This window comes from Capra hircus, chromosome 26 (genome assembly GCF_001704415.2).
Source record: "Capra hircus breed San Clemente chromosome 26, ASM170441v1, whole genome shotgun sequence".
NCBI classification, from domain to species: domain Eukaryota; kingdom Metazoa; phylum Chordata; class Mammalia; order Artiodactyla; family Bovidae; genus Capra; species Capra hircus.
In genome coordinates this window covers 12,990,582-13,014,022 of record NC_030833.1, presented here as the reverse complement: position 1 = coordinate 13,014,022, position 23,441 = coordinate 12,990,582, and the positions used below count along the sequence as shown (strand labels likewise).

The following is a 23,441-nucleotide window of genomic DNA, read 5'->3' as shown; positions in this document are numbered from 1 at the left end:
CTTGGTCGTGAATATCTTTTTTGTACAGTTCTTCTGTGTATTCTTGCCACCTCTTCTTAATATCTTCTGCTTCTGTTAGGTCCATACCATTTCTGTCCTTTACTGAGCCCATCTTTGCATGAAATGTTCCCTTGGTATCTCTAATTTTCTTGATGAGATCTCTGGTCTTTCCCATTTTGTCGTTTTCCTCTATTTCTCTGCATTGATAGCTGAGGAAGGCTTTCTTATCTCTTCTTGCTATGGAACTCTGCATTCAGATGCTTATATTGTTCCTTTTCTCCTTTACTTTTTGTTTCTTTTCTTTTCATAGCTATTTGTAAGGCCTCCCCAGCCAGCCATTTTGCTTTTTTGCATTTCTTTTCCATGGGGATGGTGTAAGTATATTCCTTAGTTATCTTTAATTTTGAAAGCTAGATAGGAAAGTCTGGTCAGTTACTCTAATCAGATGTGTGTTAATTTTTAGAAGAGCATGAACTGTTCCTATAATTCCACTAGCCAACAGAGGGCTTCCCCTATGGCTCAACAGGTGAAGAGTCTGCCCTACAATGCAGGCGACCAGACTTGGGTTCAATCCCTGGGTCAGGAAGATACCATGGCAGAGAAAATGGCAATCCATTCCAGTGTGCCTGCCTGGAGAATGCCATGGACGGAGAGGCCTGGTAGACTTCAGTCCAAAGGGTCACAAAGAGTCGGGCACACTAGCACTAGACGCCAACAGACAAATATACTACAATCTAGGTCAGTATTGCCCAACAGAATTTCCTGTGATGATGGAAATGTCCCATATCGGTCATGTCCAATATGGCAGCCACTGGCCATGTGTGACTACTAAGCAGTTGAAATGAAAGTAGTAAAACCAAGAAGCCGAGTTTTTACATCATTTTAAGTTACACGTGACTAGTGGCAACCAAACTGGATCCTGCAGATGTAAAACACAAGTTCCAGAACTTCATAATTATATCCCTCCTCTTCTATTCACGCCCTGTCCCCATCCCACCAAAATGACAGACACACAAATAAAATTTAAGAATATCTGCTTATATGTTCATAAACAACATAGTTGTCTTCAAATAAATAGCTTTCATATGTTATAATGAAATAGGGAGGTAGAAAGGAAGGAAAGGAAGAATCTAATAAACCTAACAAGGCCACTAAACACATATGTTTGTTGGAAGTAATACATATTCATTGAAATTTTTAAAAATCAAAAATGCAATTATGGAAAAATAACCACTACCAAGAATGGTAGACAACTCCCATCAACGTTTTCTTCTGTTCTTCTGTGTGTGTGTTTTTATGGAATGATTCTGTAATCTAGTATTATCACTCAGCTATATATACTCATTAACACCTCCCAGATCAAATACATTTCTACAGTGTAATTATGATGACTGTCTGGCCCCAGCAGTGTCTACTTCATCAGTCCCTCTTCACTGGAAACTTAAACCACACTCTGCTACTTGTATTATCCAGGTATGCATGGTGCTCCTACTCCAGACTGGCACTGCAGTGGTGCAACTGTGTTGTGTGTCTTCAGCAATAATACAATCTTACATTTAAACCCAAAGAGACACCACTCCTAGCTTGAGAGAGTCCAGGTTCGGGAATCATGACACATTTCCCAGGCCACCGCTCTCCTAAGCACCTGAAGGGTTTATTAATGATGCAGATTCCTTTGTCACACTCCAATCCAACGTCCAGACTCAGAAACTCTCCCGAAGTGTGTATTTTTAATGAGAACTTCAGGGGATTCTTTAGACAGCTGGCCCAGCAGCTGTTAAGCACTTAGAAAACTCTACCTTCGACCACTTCAAAGGAAAGAGAGGTGCTCTACGGGAAGGAAGTCCAAAGGATCCAAGGGAGGGTGGAACAGTAATCACTCATTGACACAAGGCATTTACTGCATGACACAGGGACATAGTTTGCAGCTGCAAACTATACCAAAATCGTAAAAATGCGGTACACTAACATTTTAACATTAGCGTTAAGACTATAGGCGAATTGTTTTTTTTTTTATTTAACAGCTTCTTGAGTATTATCGAATTCAGTGATTATGAAGTTATTAAGGTCTAACAGTGAAGCTCTAACTCCACTTAGAATGCAAAAAGCCACCAGAGAACATCAGTCCTGCCCTGATGATAAGAAAAAGCTGGTCAACCTACAAAATCAATTTTCTGAGCTCATCAGAGACCTGACATCACCATATTTTACAACTGCAATGTCCAACCCCTCCTGATTCACACTAAGAACAGCCACAGTGCGCTGTTCAAGAGTCTGAGGCCTTTTCTACTGAAACAATAAAACTCAAATCCAACTCAACTACTAACATGCCTGACTCAACTCCTCATACTAAGAGCCCAACAGAAGAGTGGCAGGCCCATTAGTAAGCATAAATATCATTTATGTCAGTCTCTACTATCGTTTCCATACACACTGTCCAGCATTCAATTAGAAACACCCCAAAAAGGCAAGAAAACACACCCGCTGTCAAGAGTTAAACGGCCAACAGGCCCAGACACCGAAATGCACACAAGCTGAAACTATCTTACAGACTTTAAAATAACTATGATTAATATACAGAATGATCTAGCAGAAAAGGCTGGCAACATGCATAAAAAGATGCGGTTTTTAAAGCCAAACAAATGCTAAAAAATTTCAAACAGTTCCTTCATCATCTTTTAACATTTATTCCTTATATTACCAAGCAGGACTTCAGCATTTTAGATGCCATACGAATGGACCTGAATGCTGTCTTAATATTTTCTGAATCAAAAATTCATTTTTCTCTTTTAAATCTGCCTCTGTATGAATAACTTTGGCAAAAAAGAAGAGCGTATAATATACTTTGTCTAACTAGCTTAATCCATGACTTTCCAGAGCAGTTCCATGCTGCCAACAGCCAGATTTCTCAAGGCTCCAGAAGCAAGGCTACACCTGAGACTGACAGATGCTATATAAAAATGGAATTTCTTTCCAAATAGACCAAATACAGACATCTGGTATTATATTCTTATCCATTCCCATTTCCAATGTGCAGATACTGTTTCCATAGTAAAATATCCAAAAAATGAAAAGATATGTACAAGGTAAATGAGTCTCAGGAGCTATTAAGAATTATAATGTATATATTAGATGCTCCTAATATAAACTGTAAGGATGGTTTTCTAATTAAAAACAACAGTAAATAATTAAACTGAGTCTAACAGACAGTGGAAGACATTTCTTGTTTAGGCCGCTTAACTTTCAAAGTCAACTGCTGCTGTTACTACTGTTACCATTATATGGAAATTTTTTTCTCACTTATTTCTAAAAAAAAAAGAAAAAGACTGTCTTTATTTTTCAAATACTATTTGGATCTGAACACTAAACATAATTAAAATCAAGCCTCTGTATTCCTGGATTCCTTTAGCTTACCCACACTACAGTGAGATAAACCTAGGTTCTAATCTCAGCTTTTTAACTGACTGGTGGTGGTCTAGTCAATAAGTCGTGTCTGACTCTTGAGACCCTGTGGACTGTAGCCCACCAGGCTACTCTGTCCATGGGATTTCTCAGGCCAGAATACTGCAGTGGGTTGCTCTTTCCTTCTCCAGGGGATCTTCCGAACCCAAGGAGCAAACCCCGGTCTCCTGTGTTGCAGCTGGATTCTTTACCAACTGAGCTACCAGGGAACAACAAAGAACAGTTACAAAAGGTTCAAGGATTACTTAATAAAGAAAATATCCAAAGAAGTCAGATGGACTCAGATGACTTCTCAATGTCCTATACCCCTCATCTCTTTGAACACTGAGCAAAAATAATCTGATCACTTTTCCATATTTGCTTATTTTTTGAAGGAAACTTTTTCCCTTATTTTTTCCAATTTAAGTACATAACTCTGTCTTAAAACAAAAAGTTTACTTTAAAAAGAGTACAGCTCATCAAGGTACTCTGTACACTTTAATAATAAACAACTGCAAATAATTATTATTTAAGTGATTTGACTCTCCTGCTCATCACAAATTCCATTTTCCAAGTTAACTCTTTTAACTGGAATAGATGGTTCTAGTAATCTCAGCTGTAAGACAAGCATGTTTTTTTATCTTTATCAACTAGCAAGCACTTTTACTGGATCTCTTTGGGGCCTGGTGGTTCTATTAGGACAAATGAAAAGAAAACACAGACTTCAAAGGATGGTGGTAAACATATTAGAACTATGGTCTGAATGCAAGCCTATAGACTGAACAAGGGTTAAGGCGTCTCACTGGCACATTCCCTGAGGTAAGAACAACTTTGCTATAACAACTACTTTAAGTTCTAATTTGTACTTAAAAAATAGATCTCCAAATAACTTATTCGGAAAGACTTCCTGTGAAGAGTTACTTATCAGTTGGCAGTGACAGCTACCTTATTGAAATCAAAGCATCTGTCTGCAATGCAGAAGACCTGGGTTCGATCCCTGGGTTGGGAAGATCCCCTGGAGAAGGAAACGGCAGCCCACTCCAGTATTCTTGCCTGGAAAATCCCATGGACAGCGGAGCCTGGTAGGCTACTGTCCATGGGGTCGCAAAGAGTCAGACACGACTGAGTGACTTCACTTCACTTCATGCAGAAAGGGTAACAGACATTGTTCCTATTATCTAAAAATCTGTTAACCTTTTTACATAGTTGTAGAATATACGTATACACTTTGTAGTTCAACAGCTATAGAAATTATAGCCCCCCAAAAATATTCAAAATTTCATGGGACGACATTCATGACAACTAGTTGAATTATGCTGCCATCCACTGGACAAAACACAAATGGCAAAGCAATTCTTGGCTATGACTTTTAAACACAAAGATAATCAGGTTCCATTTCTTAGCAGTTTTAAGAGTAAAGGATGTCAAAACCCATGCAGTTCAGTTATCCAAATGGCAGCGGGGCAAAACAGAATCTTCTAAATATTGTCAATTCAAGTGCTGATTTTATCAGTCAAACACAACTCCCCAAACCTCAGTAACTCAACAGAACAGAGCTTAGATAAACAAACTGTGGTATAACCATACAATGGAATGCTATCCAGCCAAAAAGAAGAATGAAGCATCAGGCTATAATCATGAATAAACCTTGAAAATACGCTACATAGTTATTTAAGACAGATACAGAAGGCCACATATTGACTAATTCCATTCCTACAACGAATAGGCAAATCCAGAGAAACAGAAAGTAGATTAGTTTACTGCCAGTGGCTGAGAGGAGTGGAGATGACGGACTGGCTTCTAATAAGCGCTGGCTTCTTTCTGGGGTGAATAAAATGTTCTGACATTAGTGGTGATGTTGCACAACTTCCGTCCACACTAAAACCCACTGAGTTGTAAATTTCAAAAAGCTGAATGTCAGGGTATGTGAATTGTATCTCAATAAAAATATAATAGACTTTTTTATACTGTGTTTAAAAAAGGAAAAAAAATACATATAGCACACTTTTCTTTCTCCCTTGTTTCATGCCCATCTTGAGTACAGCTCCACACTATACTCACTTAGGGATCCAGGTTACAGGAGGCTTTACCATCTAGAGCACTGGGCAGAGAAAGGGAAACATGGAAAATTGCACTGCCGATCTTAAAGGCTTCAGATCTTTGGGGGGTGCACACCTCACTGAACACACTTTCTCTTACAATTCACAAGCCAATGCACTTGGCCAAGTCTAACTTCAACAGGATTGAGAAGTATACTCTTGATTGGGAACATCTGGTTAACAGCATCAAGACCAGCATATTTACCTAGTGAATTATTGTTGCTGTTTAGTCAATAAGTTGTATCTGACTCTTGTGCGACCCCACGGACTGTAGCCCGCCAGGCTCTTCTATCCATGGAATTCTCCAGGCAAGAACACTGGAGTGGGTTGCCATTTCCTTCTCCAGGGAATCTTCCAGACCAGGGACTGAACCCACATCTCCTGCACTGACAGGCAGATTCTTTACCACTGAACCACCAAGAAAACCCTACCTAAAGAGTACTTAGTTCAAGACCACAAGAGGCCAAGGAAAAACAAAGTAAGTTAGGATCCTTGCCCTTAAGAAGCTCTCAGCATTGCAAAGGTGACTTTCTGCTGGTAACTAAATATATGCCAGGTGCTAAACTAAGGACTCTAGCAGCAACACAAAGTGCTAGGGCAGCAAACCCTAACAAGGGGACAAGCAGAATGCCCCCTCTGCAGAAAGGGAAAGGAGGAAAGAAACAGCGGCAAAAGGAATTAAGAAAATACACAAAGATAAAAAGACCACCCCCCCCCCACCACCACCATTTAAATTTTAAAAGCAAAATACTCTTACACTATCTTGCTGAGTTCAGAGGTAAGGAGTCTTGAAATTCTTGTTAAGCAGGATGGTCTTTGTTCTTTGGGCAAATGAAGAGGCAAAAGGTTAAGAAAATGAATGACATGCTAAGTCTAAAAAATAAACAAAATGGATAGAGGGAGAGTGCAAAGTCAAGATATGAACCAGAAATCTTTTTCTATTGCTTCAGCAAGTACGAATGAGGACCTAAATAAACTAGGGACATGGCAGGGAATAAATCTGAGACATTTTACAAGGGAGGAAAATCAGCAAGACTTGTGACTCATTTCAAATCTCTTATCATGCTACTCATCACACTCCAGTATATTAAAATGACCATCACACTCTTTCCCTGAACAGTACAAAGAATAAACCCATCTTACTCATCACTGCATCCTTTGCATCCAGCACAATGCCTGGCATATGGACACTAAATGTTAGCTGAGCTAAATATTCAAAAACCACTCTCATCTTTCCTCCCACTCCCACTTCTAACAATTCCCCTGAAGCCAAAATGACCTTCAAATGCTCTCATCCTCCGTCTCTTTCAACTTACTGTCGTATCTGTCCCGCCTCTCTCATCTGTGCAATGTGCCCCAGACATCTCTTTCTCCCTTTTGATTGACAACAGGTTCACAATTTTTCACCCAAGATTCCTGGGACTAGAAGCGTGCTACAATCAAGAGCTTTTCAGATTTAGAAGGTACTATGGTACATATACCATATACTCTGTAAAATATCCAGTAGAGAATGGGAATATCAACCCATTGATATTTCTGGGAGAAAACATATGTAGGTTCCCACTAAGCTCCTTCCTCACAGGAGTTTTAACCAAGTTTTACTGCAAATGAGTTTTGGCACCAAACTTAGAGGGGGGAAGAAAATCAACTTTCAAAGCTTTTTTTTTTGTCTTTTGGAATTACAGACAAGGGACTGTGGGCCCGTGTATATTCAGAGGTGCGTGATTCATAGCTCTGCTTCCTTCCACTCCTACTGACTCTCCAGGTTTTCACCCAGGGACATTTTCCTTCTACCTGAAGAACACTACAGTATTTCCTCAAAAGGAGAAACTACTGGTGATGAATTCTCCCAATTCGTGTCTAAAAATGTATTTCATCATTTCTCTCCATTTCATGATCACCTCATCTCCTAATATAACCAGGTATTTCTGACTGAACATCAGACACTGTTTACGAAAAATTATGCAAACAATTTGATGCCTAGGATAATGATCTTGCTCTCGAGAGAACTTACTTTTGCTTCTGGTAAGCCACTAGAGGAGCTAGCAGATCCAGAACATCTTCATTCCATCAGGAATCCAATGCCAGCTACCATGACAGCTCTAATTGACCATTCTTACTATACCTGGGATGTGATCCTTTAGGTTTGATGAGACCTGAACCCCAATTTTTATCACCCTACTCTCATAAACCCATTTCTCAGCCTACGACACTACTCTTCCCAAATAAACAGGCGCCTCTAGTAGAGAAATGGCTCAAATGCTAGTCTCCCCTCTCTAGATTTCCTTCTTTTCCCAGATCTTGGTCCTATAATTCTTCACTTTTTAATTAGCTCCTTGGACTATTTTTTAAAAAAACATTTTTGTTTTTTGGCCATGCCACAAAGCATGTGGGATCTTAGTTCCCTCACCAGGGATCGAACTCGTGCCCCTGCAGTGGAAGGGTGGAGTCAAAACCACTGGATACCAGGGAAGTCTCCCTCCCTGGTCCATTTTTAGAACTGCTCTCAGTTATAAGGATGGTCTAAAATTACCCAGTCTTATCAATCATATGTCTATGGCTGCACCTACTAGAGTACCTTGCACACTTGCATAGGAAAGAGCAAGCTATAGTAGGCTCTCCACTAGGGATCCCTACAACCAACCAACCAGCTCAGTTAACTTTATACTGGCTAAGAAATCAACAGTGATTAAGAAAAGCAAACGGGAGTCTTTGATGTTTTTGAATAAGAAAGTATGCCCATCAAAAATTAGCATTTTTAGAAGATTCAGTTCAGTTCAGATGCTCAGTTGTGTCCGACTCTTCGTGACCCCATGGACGCAGCATGCCAGGCCTCCCTGTCCATCACCATCTCCTGGAGTTTGCTCAAACTCATGTCCATCAAGTCAGTGATGCCATCCAACCATCTCATCCTCTGTCGTCCCCTTCTCCTCCTGCCTTCAATCTTTACCAGCATCAGGGTCTTTTCCAATGAGTCAGTTCTTTGCATCAGATGGCCAAAGCACTGGAGCTTCAGCTTCAGTATCAAGATTAGTCAGTCAAAAAAAAAAAAAAAACCAGACTGGACAAAGGAAGACCAGTTAGGAGAGTCCTGCACTAGAGTAGGCACTAGCCAGCAATGACAAGGAAAAAGATGACAGCAGTGGGAATAAAAGGGGACAGATACAAATCAAATTACCGTATTCTATCAACCTTGACTATCACCTGGAAATAAGAGATAAGGGAGAAAAAAGGAGTCAAAGGTGAATATGAAATAACAGGCCTAAGAGTAAAACTGCTTTGAGAGAAGAGGAATTTCAATTTATACATGAATATGAAGTATTCAAAAGGAGAAATCCAAGTTGAAATGTCTAATAGGCATTTGGAAAAACTAGTTTGAGCCCTCACCTAAAGTATAATGATTGCTACAAGTTTCAACAGAATTTTCTAAAATTAATCAGAATTAATATCATTTACTAAACTAACAAACCAATTTTGGTATATCAAAAAATCAGAACTGTAAATTCACATTTTGAGGCTTTGGAGACATGGGGAAAAAAACAGAATAGAGATGTTCATTACCATATTTAAAGAACAGAGAAGCGAAGCACAAGTCCAGGAGAACGACTTTAAAAAAAAACCATGCAAAATACGTCACAGTTCAAACAGTCTAGTAGTTTAAGTAAAAAAAAAGTGTAGATACATACACAAGAAAAATACAATAGTAAGTAGAATACTAAGTCAGTTTAGCTATGAAAGTGATTTGGTCAAAAGTCATGGTTCAAAAATACATTTTTTCAAGAACAAGCAAGTTAGATTATGCTGTTATATTAAAACATTTAGGTTCAACAAAGTAAAAGAATCTTTTAAAATGTCTAAAACCAATATTCTCTAGTTTTTAAGTCAATAAATGAGGAACATGAAACATTATTTCATATACTCTTCAGTCTCTTCAATACAATATGGCTTTTGATAGAAATAAATAAATCATTCTGACTATACACACACCAGTAGTTATTTTAAGATGCTCTTGAAAGATAAGAGGTTGATGCCCTAAAGGTCCACCTCACTGATTATATTAATCCCAACGCCAAATTTCTGATTATCTGCCAAATGCAACTCACCCCACACTCCTGTTTTAGCTCATAACAGTATTTCATTACTAAACTCAGAGCTGCCAACAAAACATTCCACCCAAATGAAACTATTCTGGCTCAAGGGACCTGAGCATACGCTCGTCTTCTGTCCCGAATGAAAACTGTCCTTAAGGTCTCTGTAGAGTAGAGATTACATCACGATTGTGCCACACACCTGCAACACTGAATAAATTAATATACTGGATTAAGTGAAAAGTGAATAAATTAATAAAATGCCCACACAAGTAGTTAGGACTTCCCAGATGGCTCAGTAGTAAAGAATCCGCCTGCCAACACAGGAGACGTGGGTTTGATCTCTGGTCTGGGAAGATCCCCTGGAGAAGGGCAACCCACTCCAGTGTTCTTGCCTGGGAAAGCTCACAGACAGGAGAGCCTGGTAGGCTATAGTCCACGACGTCACAAAGAGTTGGACACGACTTAAGAGAATGAACAACTACAGGCATCCAGAGACACAGAGATTAGTGGTCACTAATTTATGCTACTCTTCCCACTGATCAAATCTGATGCTAAACATTCACTTGACAAACATTAGGTGAGCTGTAACTGTGCCAGGCACTACGGATAAAAAGACAAACAAGACAGAGTCCCTGCGTTCTAAGGAGGAAGGAGCTGTCAGGGGTCCAGACGTGGACAAAGGAACAATACAGAGTTGTTATTGCCAAGATGCTATAAGTACACAGAAGAAAAAGTTCCAATGGCGTTTTGTTTGTCTGAGGGAAACGTGAGGGTGCTAGGAAGATTTTACACAGGTGGACACAGTTTAAGCCGGAGAAAAGAATGAAGCAGCACTGCCCGAGAAGCAAAGAAAAAATACCTTAGACCTGAGAGTCAAGGAACCAGATATTTCGGTAAAGCCACGTCATTTTAAGAATGAGAAAATTTGCAAGATGATATCAGCATGCTTAATCAAGAGGCAAATAGCTGCTGAGGGGCAAGAGTTGAGACCAGAGCCCAGGTCCCCATACTTTTATCTGCTTCTCCCTGCTATTTAATAATGGTTTTTCACAATTTTACAACAGAGATCATTTTGAAGATTTTTCATAGTCCCATGCTGCTGAACTCCAAAGCAGGATATGTATTGATTCTAAAAATTAACCAAGTTCCCTGGTTTTACACAGTATATTATCTACATATTTATCAATATGGCTTTTAAAATATTAGCTACCACCTAATACTAGCTCACAAGAGCTATCACACCTGTCTACATTTTAATTTTTATAAGAATTACCCCTATATTAATATAAAGTAAAAATTCTTTAGTTACCTAACATGCCATATTAGTAATGGTAGAGAAAACAGGCATTCTGATACACACCGAACCAGTGGGAACACATAACTTGGCACAACTTTTGTGAATCACAAAATATGCACAAAGTACATGAGATGGCAGGCAGACCTCAGAGATACTATAGGTTCAACTGCAGACCACCACAATAAAGCAGTTATCAATAAATCGAATCACACGTACTTTTAGTTTTCCAGTGCTATAGTCTATTAAGTGTATAATAGCATTATGTCTAAAAAAAGAACAATCAATGTACATACTTCAGTTTAAAAAAATATATTGCTAAAAAATTCTAAACATCATCTGAACCTCCAGCAACCTAAAGTAATAATATCACTGATCACAAATCACCATAGCAAATCTAATAATGAGAAAGCTCGAAATACTGCAACAATTGCCAAAACGTGACAGAGACACTACGCAAACAGATGTCATTGGAAAAATGACCTCAATATACTTGCTCAGCACATGGTTGCCACATACCTTCAAACTGTAAAAAATGCAGCACCTGTTAACTACAATAAATCAAAGCACAATAACACTTACAAGAGTGATTATTCACTGTAGCACTGTTCAGTTCAGTTCAGTTCAGTTCAGTCGCTCAGTCGTGTCCGACTCTTTGCAACCCCATGAACCGCAGCATGCCAGGCCTCCCTGTCCATCACCAACTCCCGGAGTTCACTCAGACTCGCGTCCATTGAGTCAGTGATGCCATCCAGGAATCTCATCCTCTGCCGTCCCCTTCTTCTCCTGCCTCCAATCCCCCCCAGCATCAAAGTCTTTTCCAATGAGTCAACTCTTCTCATGAGGTGGACAAAGTACTGGAGTTTCAGCTTTAGCATCATTCCTTCCAAAGAAATCCCAGGGTTGATCTCCTTAAGAATGGACTGGTTGGATCTCCTTGTAGTCCAAGGGACTCTCAAGAGTCTTCTCCAACATCACACTTCAAAAGCATCAATTCTTCAGCGCTCAGCCTTCTTCACAGTCCAACTCTCACATCCATACGTGACTACTGGAAAAACCATAGCCTTGACTAGACGGACCTTAGTTGGCAAAGTAATGTCTCTGCTTTTGAATATGCTATCTGGGTTGATCGTAACTTTTCTTCCAAGGAGTAAGCGTCTTTTAATTTCATGGCTGCAATCACCATCTGCAGTGGTTAGTAATAGCCAAAGACTGGAAGCAACCCAAATATTCACTGGTTAAAAAGTGGTTAAATAAACTGAGGTACATCCATAAAGCAAGGGACAATGAACTATGGTGCATTCGTGATAAAGAATAAAGGAGCTCTACACACAGTCAGAGATCACTCTCCAAAACCGCAGAAACTCACACTCCAAACCTCAGTGACTCCCAGGTATTAGTTCCCTGTACGCCGAAGAATTGATGCTTTTGAACTGTGGTGTTGGAGAAGACTCTTGAGAGCCCCTTGGACTGCGGGGAGATCCAACCAGTCCATTCTGAAGGAAATCAGCCCTGGAATTTCTTTGGAAGGAATGATGCTGAAGCTGAAACTCCAGTACTTTGGCCATCTCATGTGAAGAGCTGAGTCATTGGAAAATACTCTGATGCTGGGAGGGATTGAAGGCAGGAGGAGAAGGGGACGACAGAGGATGAGATTCCTGGATGGCATCACTGACTCGATGGACTCTGAGTGAACTCCGGGAGTTGGTGATGGACAGGGAGGCCTGGCGTGCTGCGATTCATGGGGTCGCAAAGAGTCAGACACGACTGAGAGACGGAACTGAACTGAACTGAACTGAACAGTCCATCCTGGGCAAGTAACAGGTTACCTTTAGGATACCAATAACTGATCAAGCAAATTTATGCCAGAGACTATAGCAAGTGGTCTTCCAAAACTACCAGTTAGATAGAGCTTGATAATACTATACTACAAGGCCCTCTACCTTTAAAAATATTCTACAGTAATATTCTAATTGTAAGAATGAAAAGTCTTATAGTGCTTACAAAATTAAGTACCAGAAAAATCTACTCAAGCACAAACTGCAATACGACAAATAGCTTTGGCAAATCAGAACTCTATCAGTCAAATTAATGACAGATGTGAAATCAGAGCATAAACATAAAATATATTATAAAATTTCCAATTCACATCTCAAAGATGACTTTTATAAGTAAGACAAGTAATATATTTTATCCTTATAACTGAAAGGTTTGCTTTCTGTTTAGAAGACTATTTAATATTATTTCAATAATAGCAAAAGAGTATTAATAAAATGATCATTTGCGATGAATTCTTTGCTGATCTAATGAAATCGCTCGTATATCCTACACCCAGAAGATCACCTAGATTTCAGGTTAAAAACAAGATCAAACTCAGATTTCTACTAGAAAAACTTTCATTACCCAAGAGATAATCAATATTCATAAACATTCATTCCCTATACATTTTATTCAGTAAGTGATGCCTAGTGTGTATCAGACACTGGGCAAGGTACTAACGCACAAAAATGAAGAAGACAGACATGTACCTCTGCCCTCTCAGGACACGCTACTGGGGCAGGGGGTGTGGGGAGAGGGAACAGCTAAACTAGAAATTACAATACACAGTGAACTAGCACGACATACTCAGTGCTAGAGAAGCACAGATAAGGGGTTCCCAAACCCAGACTTGGGGAACAAGGTATCAGAGCATGTTTTCCAAATCAAACGATATCCGAGCTGCAGCTTGAATGTTAAGTTCACAGTGACTGAAAATATAAGAGGGAAGAGGAAAAGGAAGAATGTTTCAGGCAGTCAACTTAACACGACAAAAGCCAAGATGTGAGAGAGTACCTGAAGTGTTCAAGGAACTGAAATAAGTTCAGGAAGAGAAAAGCCACTACTGCTGTTCAGTCGCTAAGTCGTGTCTGACTGTTTGCGACCCCGCGGACAGCAGCATCTCAGGCTTCCCTGTCCTTCACAATCTCCCGGAGTCTGCTCAAACTCACGTCCATTGAGTCAGTGATGCTATCCAACCATCTCATACTAAAAGCCATTAGGCTACAAAATAAGCAGGAGTCAAGACAATGCAAGGCTTTCTAAATCCCATTAAGAAGCTTAGATGTTATTCTAACAGGAATATGATTATCAGAGCTGTATTTTAGAACAGTCACTCTAAAATGCAAGATTCTAGTTAGAAGTGTTAAAAGTAGAGGCAAAGCACCAACTGAGATGAGCATTTTAGAACACACCTAAAAAGACGTAGCCTGGACTGGATGATGGAAAGTGGACAGGAGCCAAGACAAATGGGACTTGGCAATAAATTGGACGTGGGGATTCAGAGAGGGTAGAGTCAAGAATTATTAAGCAAACCATTCAAAGCTACAATGCACAGGTCTTAGGTTTTACCTGTAATTCGTATACAATGCCCAGTACTAAATATATTTGTTAAATGAATAAAGATTTTGTATTTACATGTGTATGTACGGCTGAGTCCCTTCGCTGTTCAACCAAAACTATCACAACACTGTTTGCTAATCAGCTATACCTCAATACAAAATAAAAAGTTTAAAAAGACAGATTTTGTATTTAATGGCAAAAAAGATGACAAAAACAATTTATACCAACAACAGGAAAAATATATATCTGGCTATGATAAATACAACTCTGGCTATAATTTTTTTTAAAAAGCTACTTTTACTTAGTACAACAACTGTTTGGGGTAAACAAAAACTAAGGCACCTCAGACCACAAGGGAAACAAGGAACAGTATCCAAATAGTAACCCAGCACTTGCTGGAAACTGGCTTATTTCAGAATTGCTGAAGCACGTCGTAACTGTTGGGGGGACCTCGGTGATCTACTGCTGAGTGACTCTTCTACACATCCTGCAATTTCTACACTGCAACTAAAATGTGAGCTGGCCCTGGAATAAAGATAGTATGTGACCTTCAAACACTGGAAACTTTACTGAGGCGGGGAGGGCCAGCATGCCCTCAAGAAGCCAAGTGCTTCCTTAAACAAAATATTTCTGCAACTTGCCCCAGATTTTACAGCTGGGATGATATTCATCTGTAGAGAGTGGACCAATAAAATGCTAACTTTAGTTGTTAATATTAGCAAATATTAGAAACTGGTAGGTAAATAACACTTCAAAGATAACAATAAAAAAAAGTTCAGAAAAAATTAAAATATACACATGTTCATAATACAAAAGTCACCAAGACTGAGGGTAACAGAACAAATAAGGTTTTAAAGAAAAGAAATGCTGACATGGTTAATAAATGGAATTAAGGTCGGAAATACACATAATCTAAAAATGTCCACAGTTTGTGTTAAATTTTCAAATTAATCTATTCCCAAGATGAGACAATTTGAAGAAGCAAACATCAATACCATCAGTTCTTTACCTGCAGCTCCTTTGAGACGCGTTCTAAGTGGTTAGTTATCTTTTTAATCAGATCACTGTACATCTGCTCCGAGTGCTGCTGGCACACACATTTATACACACAGCTGCGGGGAGGAGGGCAGACAGAAAAATCAACGATGACGCACTTAACTTAGCTCAAGGTAAAGGCATACCCTCAATATATAACCACTGGTGAATTAATTCGGGCCTAATAAGTGACCAATTGCAACTCTTAAACAAAAATGTCCCCTGCCCCAATCAGTGTTCAGACGGAAGAGCCGGCACTGCCAGCTACAAAGTACCTTTCTGAGGATCCTATAACTATTTTATCAGGACTAGATAACCTAATACTGGGTAATAATCTGAATTTGACTGTGGTAACTACTTAAACGTCAGCTTCTCTCTTTGACACTGAAAACTGAAAGTGAAGTCACTCAGCCGTATCCAACTCTTTGCGACCCCGTGGACTGTACAAGGCTCCTCGGTCCATGGGATGTTCCAGGCGTGAATACTGGAGTGGGTTGCCATTTCCTTCTCCAGCGGATCTTCCTGACCCAGGGATCGAACCCAGGTCTCCCAAATTGTAGCCCGACGCTTTACTGGCTGAGCTAACAGGGAAGCCCCATTAATGAATGTCAAACTAAGCAAGAGGGAGTGACGCACAGCGGAAGTCTCTAACTCACACAAGTGTCTACGATGTAATGTCTTTGCGATTCACTTGTGTAAACGGCACAGCCGTCACTTCCTCCTCTTGTGACTGGGCTGATCTGACATCCCGCCCCAGTCCTCACTAATGTGCTACTTTCACTTACCAGGAGCTGGGAAACAAAGTCACCAAAGATAGGTAAACTTGTGTATCATAAACATCAATAGAATCATAAACATCAACAGAACAAGCTAGCACCTCCCCATGAGACTAAAAGGACAATCTTTCCTTTTTTGCTTTTTTCACTGACCTCTATAATTTCTGCACTGCGTTTGGTGGGGGCGGAAGGCTGAGGTAGGGTTAACAATACCTTCATTTGAAAACCAATTCTGAAGCAAGAAGTACAAATAAAACCCCCAATCCACAAGTGTGTAACATATAAATAACTCATAGAGCCTCACTGTATGTATCATATGTTATATGCATACATACTGTCATAATTCAACTTGCTACGAACCTCAATATACCCTCTAAAATCCAAGCAAATAAAATCTTGACTTACCTGTATATCTGTTCATAGGATATAGGGATATAGTCACCAGGACTCTGAGTTAAAAGCTGATCTATGGCACCATCCAATTTTGGCCAGTATGTGCTCTTATAATCTTCAATAGTTATAACATTCATTACTAAAAGTAAAAAGTAAGATGAATATTACCATGTGCCACATATAAAATAAACACAAATCACAGCAGTTTTTCAAATTCCTCTCAATAACTTTACATTGACAATCTATCACCTAAATACAACTTAATTATTATTTCATTTCCAATTTCAAAAAGCCCAGTCTGATCAGAGTTTAAGCAGCCACTAGTTATGATTTTAAAAATTACTATACAAAAGAAAAAAACAAAAAATTACTATAAATCTACCTATCATTAAAAATAACAAAACAAGCAATTCTCTCTGGTTCCCTCTGCAGTTTTCTGTGATGACTGAAGCATTCCTAACATGCACTGACCTTCAAATACACATTGTCCATGATACAAGATGGCCTATTCATGAACCACAATAAAGTTCTAGGAAACTTAACTTCTAATCAATCTTTACAGAAACCCCTGGGAAAATCCACCTAAGGAAATGACTGTGGAGATTAAATTCCAAATGCTAGAGTGCTAGAAACTTGCCAAGATTTTATGGCACCACCAGGAGCTCCTGGACAAGACAATGGCTGTGAGGCAGACTCACGCGATCCCACCCTTCAGATAAGCCCAACAGAAAAATGTGGAGGAACTGCAGCCGTATATGAAGGCTTACCTCATTCCTGATGGCTGGCTCTCATTCCTCCAGGATGGGTTTAATAAAGCATTTATATAACAGCCTGTCCTAACTGTGAAATCCAGGGGTGATGGGTATGCGACAGCAATGAAATGCTAATGGTGAGAAGAGCTCCCCAAAGCACCTAAAATAACTTGCATCTTAGGAGTCTCAATAGGAGCTAACAACTACTAAGTCAGCCATTTTACTACTGAGTTTATCAGAAACTTGGGAGCAGAAGGGTGATTTCCCCAAGAGGACACAGCTAATCACTGGCAGTGGTACCAGGAAAAGCAAAGTCTTGATCTGGCTTTTTTCTATCACATTAGCGTTAGTCGCTCAGTCACGTCGGACTCTGTGACCCCATGGACTGTAGCCCACCAGCATCCTCTGTCCATGGAATTCTCCAGGTAAGAATACTACTGGAGTGGGTTGCCATCCCTTCCTCCAGGGGATCTTCCCGATCCAGGGGTCAAACCCAGGTCTTCTGCATTACAGGCGGATTCTTTATCACCTGAGCCACCAGTCTATTTCCCAATTTTAGGTTCACTAAGGTTCAAGATGTTTCTCATATCTCTGTGCCACATCTATTGTGTTTGTTCGATATTTTCTTTAAATCAATTCACTTTTTTTTTTTTTGGCTTTAATATACTTAAAGGACACTTGAGGAGTTAACTAGTGATTTACACAACATGGAATAATCTTAAATGTGTTCTGCTAAGTGAAAGAATCAGACCAAAAAGGCAATATATACATGGTGCTCCTGCTACTGCTAAGTTGCTTCAGTTGTGTCCAACTCTGTGCGACCCCAGAGATGGCAGCCCACCAGGCTCCCCCATCCCTGGGATTCTCCAGGCAAGAACACTGGAGTGGGTTGCCATTTCCTTCTCCAATGCATGAAAGTGAAAAGTCAAAGTGAAGTCACTCAGTCGTGTCCGACTCTTCGCGACCCCATGGACTGCAGCCCACCAGGCTCCTCCGTCCATGGGATTTTCCAGGCAAGAGTACTGGAGTGGGGTGCCATTGCCTTCTCCAATATATATGCTAAGACTCTCTTATTTATAAAGGCAAAACTATAGGGAGGAAAACGGATCAGTAGCTGCCAGAGACTAGAAGGTTGAAAGAGGGACTGTCTACAAAGGGGAAGCAGGAGGAAACGTTTAAGACAATGGACTCTTTTGTATGGATACATGGTAGTGGATACACCACTCCATGCATTTCTCAAAACCAAGAGAACTAATCACTATAAATAAAGTACATTCACTGTTCGGAAAAAAAAAATTTCAACCAGGATGTAGTGGTAAAGATGGAATGTAAACTGTGACATATATATCTAATTTACAAATGAATCACATAGCTGCCACTTAAAAAAAGGGCTGGGGTCGGGGGGGGGGGGATGACGAAAGTAATGTTCTGACTGTATACAAGGCTAAAGACAAAAAGAAATGTACATGCGTGTGCACACATAGGCACACACACAAAAGGCAGAAGGTGGTCAGATCCTGGAGGGCCTTATGAGCGGTGGAAAGATTCTGCCTTTCACTCTGAGTTAAGAGGAGGAGGGTTTTGAGCAGCCAAGTTATGTAACCTTTGATTTTCTATGTATCATTCCAGCCGCCTTATGTAAGAAAGCTATGAGATGGTGGGGGGCTGGACCATGTGAGAGCAGTGAAGACAAGACGAAAGGTCAGATTCTGTACATATTTTAAGGGAAAGCCAACAGGATTTGCTGATGGTTAGGATGTGGGATGTGAGAGAAGGGTCAAGGATGACTCTAAAGTTTTTAGCCTGAGCATCAAAGGATGGGGATGCCATTGACTAAGATGAGGAGGACGCAGGAGAAGCCCAGCACGTCCCCGCCCACCTACTCTGCCCACGACGGCCGTGGGCGACACCTACCACTGTTTGCCACAGTGCCCTCTCGCTGCCACTGCTCTGCCTGAGGGAGGGGCAGGTTGGAAGCTCAAGAGAATTAACACCCCCGGGAGCCACCATCAAGCAATGCCTAATGAGACCGCGGGCGCACACCCCCAGCATCCCCCTTTACTCTGGGTGAGTGCTGCGCCGACTCCCAAGTCCCCACTGGAACACACTGCAGTCGCCACCGTGCTGACCTCTTTCCTGGCTTCCTTACCATCCCTGTCTCTCATCTCCACACTCCAACAGGTGCTTCCTAGAATCACCTCCTTGGGCATAAAACTAGCCATTCTTCAAACAAAGCAAACAAAAAAAACTCAGCAAAAACAGAAAAGTAGTGCCATTGGCAATATACCTACTGCCCTGAAAGACTGAGTGAAGCTTGCTTTCCCAGCGGTAAAAGGGGATCAGCAGATGTTGCGAAGGGTTACACGCTAGCTCCAAAATACCACCTCCCCGTATGCCAAGTCCCTTCTCTGTTTAACAACGCTGTTAATCGGCTATACCCCAATACAAAACAAAAAGTTTAAAGTTTGAAGAAACAAAAACTGAAAATAACCAAAGAACTCACTCTGATTCTAGGTTACGGAACCTATCAGTGTGTGGGAGACTGCAGGACAGAGGAGGCTGGCATGCTGCAGTCCATGGGGTCACAAAGAGTTGAACACAACTTGGCGACCGAACGACAATACCACCTCAGTGTTCATCATCTAAACCACACCATACACCTGCTCCAAGCCCAAAGCTGAGAACTGAAGAAGCTAACATGTTCAGATCAGAAAGAAAACTTCAAGTCCCCAAAGCCAAGAACGAATAGGCCAACCCATGGGCTCCTGGACAGCTCAGTTCAATGAACTCCACCTGGCACTGTAGCTGGGGAGCCGCCTGCTTTCCAAGCACAGGTCCCACAGTTCTACACATCTCCAAGGCAAAGATCTGATGGAGGAAAAAGAACCTGAGATGTGAAGTCCCGCAGGTTAAGGACAGGATGAAGTCCCCATACAGAAGCAAAGTTTTCTGATGCCTCTCAGATATCTTTCATGTGGCACTAAAAAAAACCAGAAAAGCTCTGCTTTTAAATATCTTTGAGAAGAGACTTTCAAACCAAAATGAAAAAGGCACAAGTCACAGCAGAAAATCTTAACTCCTATTTCCACATCTAAAAAGAAGTTATATCTATTTCCACACATATTTTGCTTGGAAAAAACCAGAAAACCAATTCACTTACATGCTACCTATTATGGAATAAATGTTCACATCCCCTCAAGACTCATGTGTTGAAATCCTAACCCCCAGGGTGATGGTATTAGGAGGTGGAGCCTTTGGGAGGTTTCCAGATCATGGGGGTGGATCCTCATGAATGGACTGAGTGACTCTAGAGAGCCCCCTCACCCTCTCCATGATATGAGGACCCAGGGAGAAGGTGGCCTTCTATGAACCAGGAAGCAGGCTCCCTCACCAGACTCCCAATCTGCCAGGGCCTTGATCCTGGACTTCTCATCTCCAGAAATGGGAGTGATAAATAAGCCACCCTGTCTACAACAGTCTGACCCAGCAGCATGAACTCTAGCAGGCATGTGGCTTCTCAGGAGCCACCCAATCTTCACCAGACTAGAAAGGAAGGCCGAGCACAGATCAGCATCTGCCAGAGCTACAGGGAGTTTGAAGAATGAGCACCAGCTGGTGTTCATACCTTTAGCCAAAGATCAAGGGTTTTCATATCACTCTGCAGTCAACAGTTAAACTAACAATCCCGACAAGTTTTAAAATATTTAACTCCTTGATAATCTCAACCCAATCTCTGATTTAAAACAAAAAAATATTAGTCATTTGTCTGGTTTATCTAACACTTGATACACACAGCCTCAAACAGTGTGTGTGTACCCACACTGTGCCTTGAATTCTAAAAATAGATCCTCTTGTTAGAGAAATGTAAGCAATCCCTTTCAACTCTGCCCACTAAAAAAGTTCAGACTAATCAAAAGAAATATAAAATACAGAACCTAAACAGAACCTAACTGCATTTTATCTAGGTTAGATTTCCCAGCTTGAAAAAAATGCACTATTTTTCAAAGTGCCTAAATAAGATATTCTAAACTCAAATGCCTACAAGGCCCAGGCCAGTAACACAGATGAGTAAAACAGACCTGGCACAAGACTAAAAAAGAGCTGTGAGCATTTCAGTCAAGTGGAGAAAGTATATGCCCTCTAAGAGACATTCAGGTTCAAAAAATTTAAAAACCCTACAGCCTCAAAACATCACGCCACAAGGCTTAAACTTTGAACCTCATAAGATAACAAGCTCACGTAGCCTACTGAGAAAGTACTACAACTGATCTTTACTAAAATAAAGTGAAATAAAATCTGAAACACATGGAACAGTTGGAATCTGAGGTTCAGAAAGTACTGTCAGCCAGGTGGCTAATAAACGAGAAACTACTGAATATGTAATTCATATGTAATTCATACCAGGCAAGAATAATTATGTTCAACTTTCATATCTGTTATCCAAGTAACTTATCAACACTTGACATATTATATGTTAATTATCAATCTTCCTCAAACCCGACACAAGCCCTTTGGAGAAGGAATTCATTCAGTGCTAGATTCCTAACTTCAAACTAGCACACGACAGGTATTCAATAATGCATGTGAAGTAAATTAATTTAATGGAAGACAAAATAAATGTTTAATATAAAAACAGTTCAAGGCATACTACTTATTAGTAGCTTTGGAATTAAAGTGCATTTGGTTTCACAGACTAAAGCAAACACTACCAGATATTCCTTTTGAGTTGGTTTTTTTTTCTTGTTATTTGTTTATAAGGGGAGGCTGCTGCTGCTGCTGCTGCTAAGTCGCTTCAGTTGTGTCCGACTCTGTGCGACCCCATAGACCGCAGCCCACCAGGCTCCCCTGTCCCTGGGATTCTCCAGGCAAGAACAATGGAGTGGGTTGCCATTTCCTTCTCCAATGCATGAAAGTGAAAAGTGAAAGTGAAGTTGCTCAGTCGTGTCCGACTCTTCGCAACCCCATGGACTGCAGCCCACCAGGCTCCTCCATCCATGGGATTCTCCAGGCAAGAGTACTGGAGTGGGGTGCCACTGCCTTCTCCGATAAGGGGAGGATATATTCAGAAATTATAGCAGGCATTATTAATTCATTCTAGATCTACTGCAAAGACTGGTCACTCCCTTCGATCAGTGGCTCCGAAAATGTGATACCAGGAGCAGCATCAGCACCACCTGGAAACTTGTTCATTTGATGTAAATACAAAACACGGCCAGGCCCCAACCCAGACCTGTGGGGTCAGAAAAGGACGGAAGGGTGTAATACATGATGCAGAAACCCCTTTGAGCCCTTCCGGTGATTCTTCTGCCTGCTTCTTAGAGAAGCACTGCCCAATGCTCCTACTCTGCTCAGAACAGTCGAGGGTCACAGGCGCTCCTCTGTTCTTGACTTGCTAGCATGTGGTTGTTGGGTCTGAACTTCAATCGCAGGACAAACAAAGGTGCACGTGTAACAAAGAAAACAATTTAAAGGGCGGCTAATCAAAAAAGCCTTCAAGTTCTAGTCTTCCATTCCCTTCTTCCCACCAAAATAACCAGCTCTTTAAGAATTGGCTCCTTAAGGAGAATATAGTATTGGCAATTATGAAACAAATGATTAAGTCAAATTAAACAGGCTAAATTATGTCTCAAACATAATGAATTTTTAGATTAATTACAACTAATTAAAATGAGATAATCTGACACGTCAACTAGGAGAAAAAAGATCTGGCCAGGGTACATGATTTAAGAGAAAAATTATGATTTCTTGTGGCCACAGTGTGCCCATCTATCAGTAAGAATCTTGTAAATCTGTGTGGTCTAAAACTTTACCCCCTGGCAGAATATTCTACTCCCTCCAACATAAGGGGAAGTCTGAAATCTTTCAAGCAATGGAGAGAGAGAACAAATCCTGCAGAATGGGGAGAAGCCTTTGGAAAAAAAAAAAGAAAAAAAAAACAGTGGAAGAGAATTAGAATCAGAATAAGGTTATGCAGTTTAGCAAATAAATGGAGTTTTCCTCTTTCTTTAAAAAAACAAACAAACAAACAAACAAACAAAAAAAACCCAGTTACTTATTTCTCTCAATAGGAAAATAATTTGATCCAAGCAAAGAAAACAGTAGTTCAGCTGCTCCCAAGAGAACTGCCCAGTTGGGGGAAAAAACAGTAAAAGAAGTTACCAAATCCTTTAAATATATTTTTC

At 40.5% G+C, this 23,441-nt stretch overlaps 1 protein-coding gene across 1 annotated transcript in view; it reads right to left on the bottom strand.

Moving 5' to 3' along the window:
- Positions 1-23,441, bottom strand: part of CACUL1 (CDK2 associated cullin domain 1) — a 70,617-nt gene that overhangs the window by 32,002 nt on the left and 15,174 nt on the right. Inside the window, exons 2-3 of the mRNA XM_013975275.2 lie at positions 16,520-16,646; positions 15,313-15,415 (exon numbers count right to left, since the gene is read on the bottom strand). Coding sequence (XP_013830729.2) covers positions 15,313-15,415; positions 16,520-16,646 — 230 coding nt within the window. The remainder of the gene's footprint in view (positions 1-15,312; positions 15,416-16,519; positions 16,647-23,441) is intronic.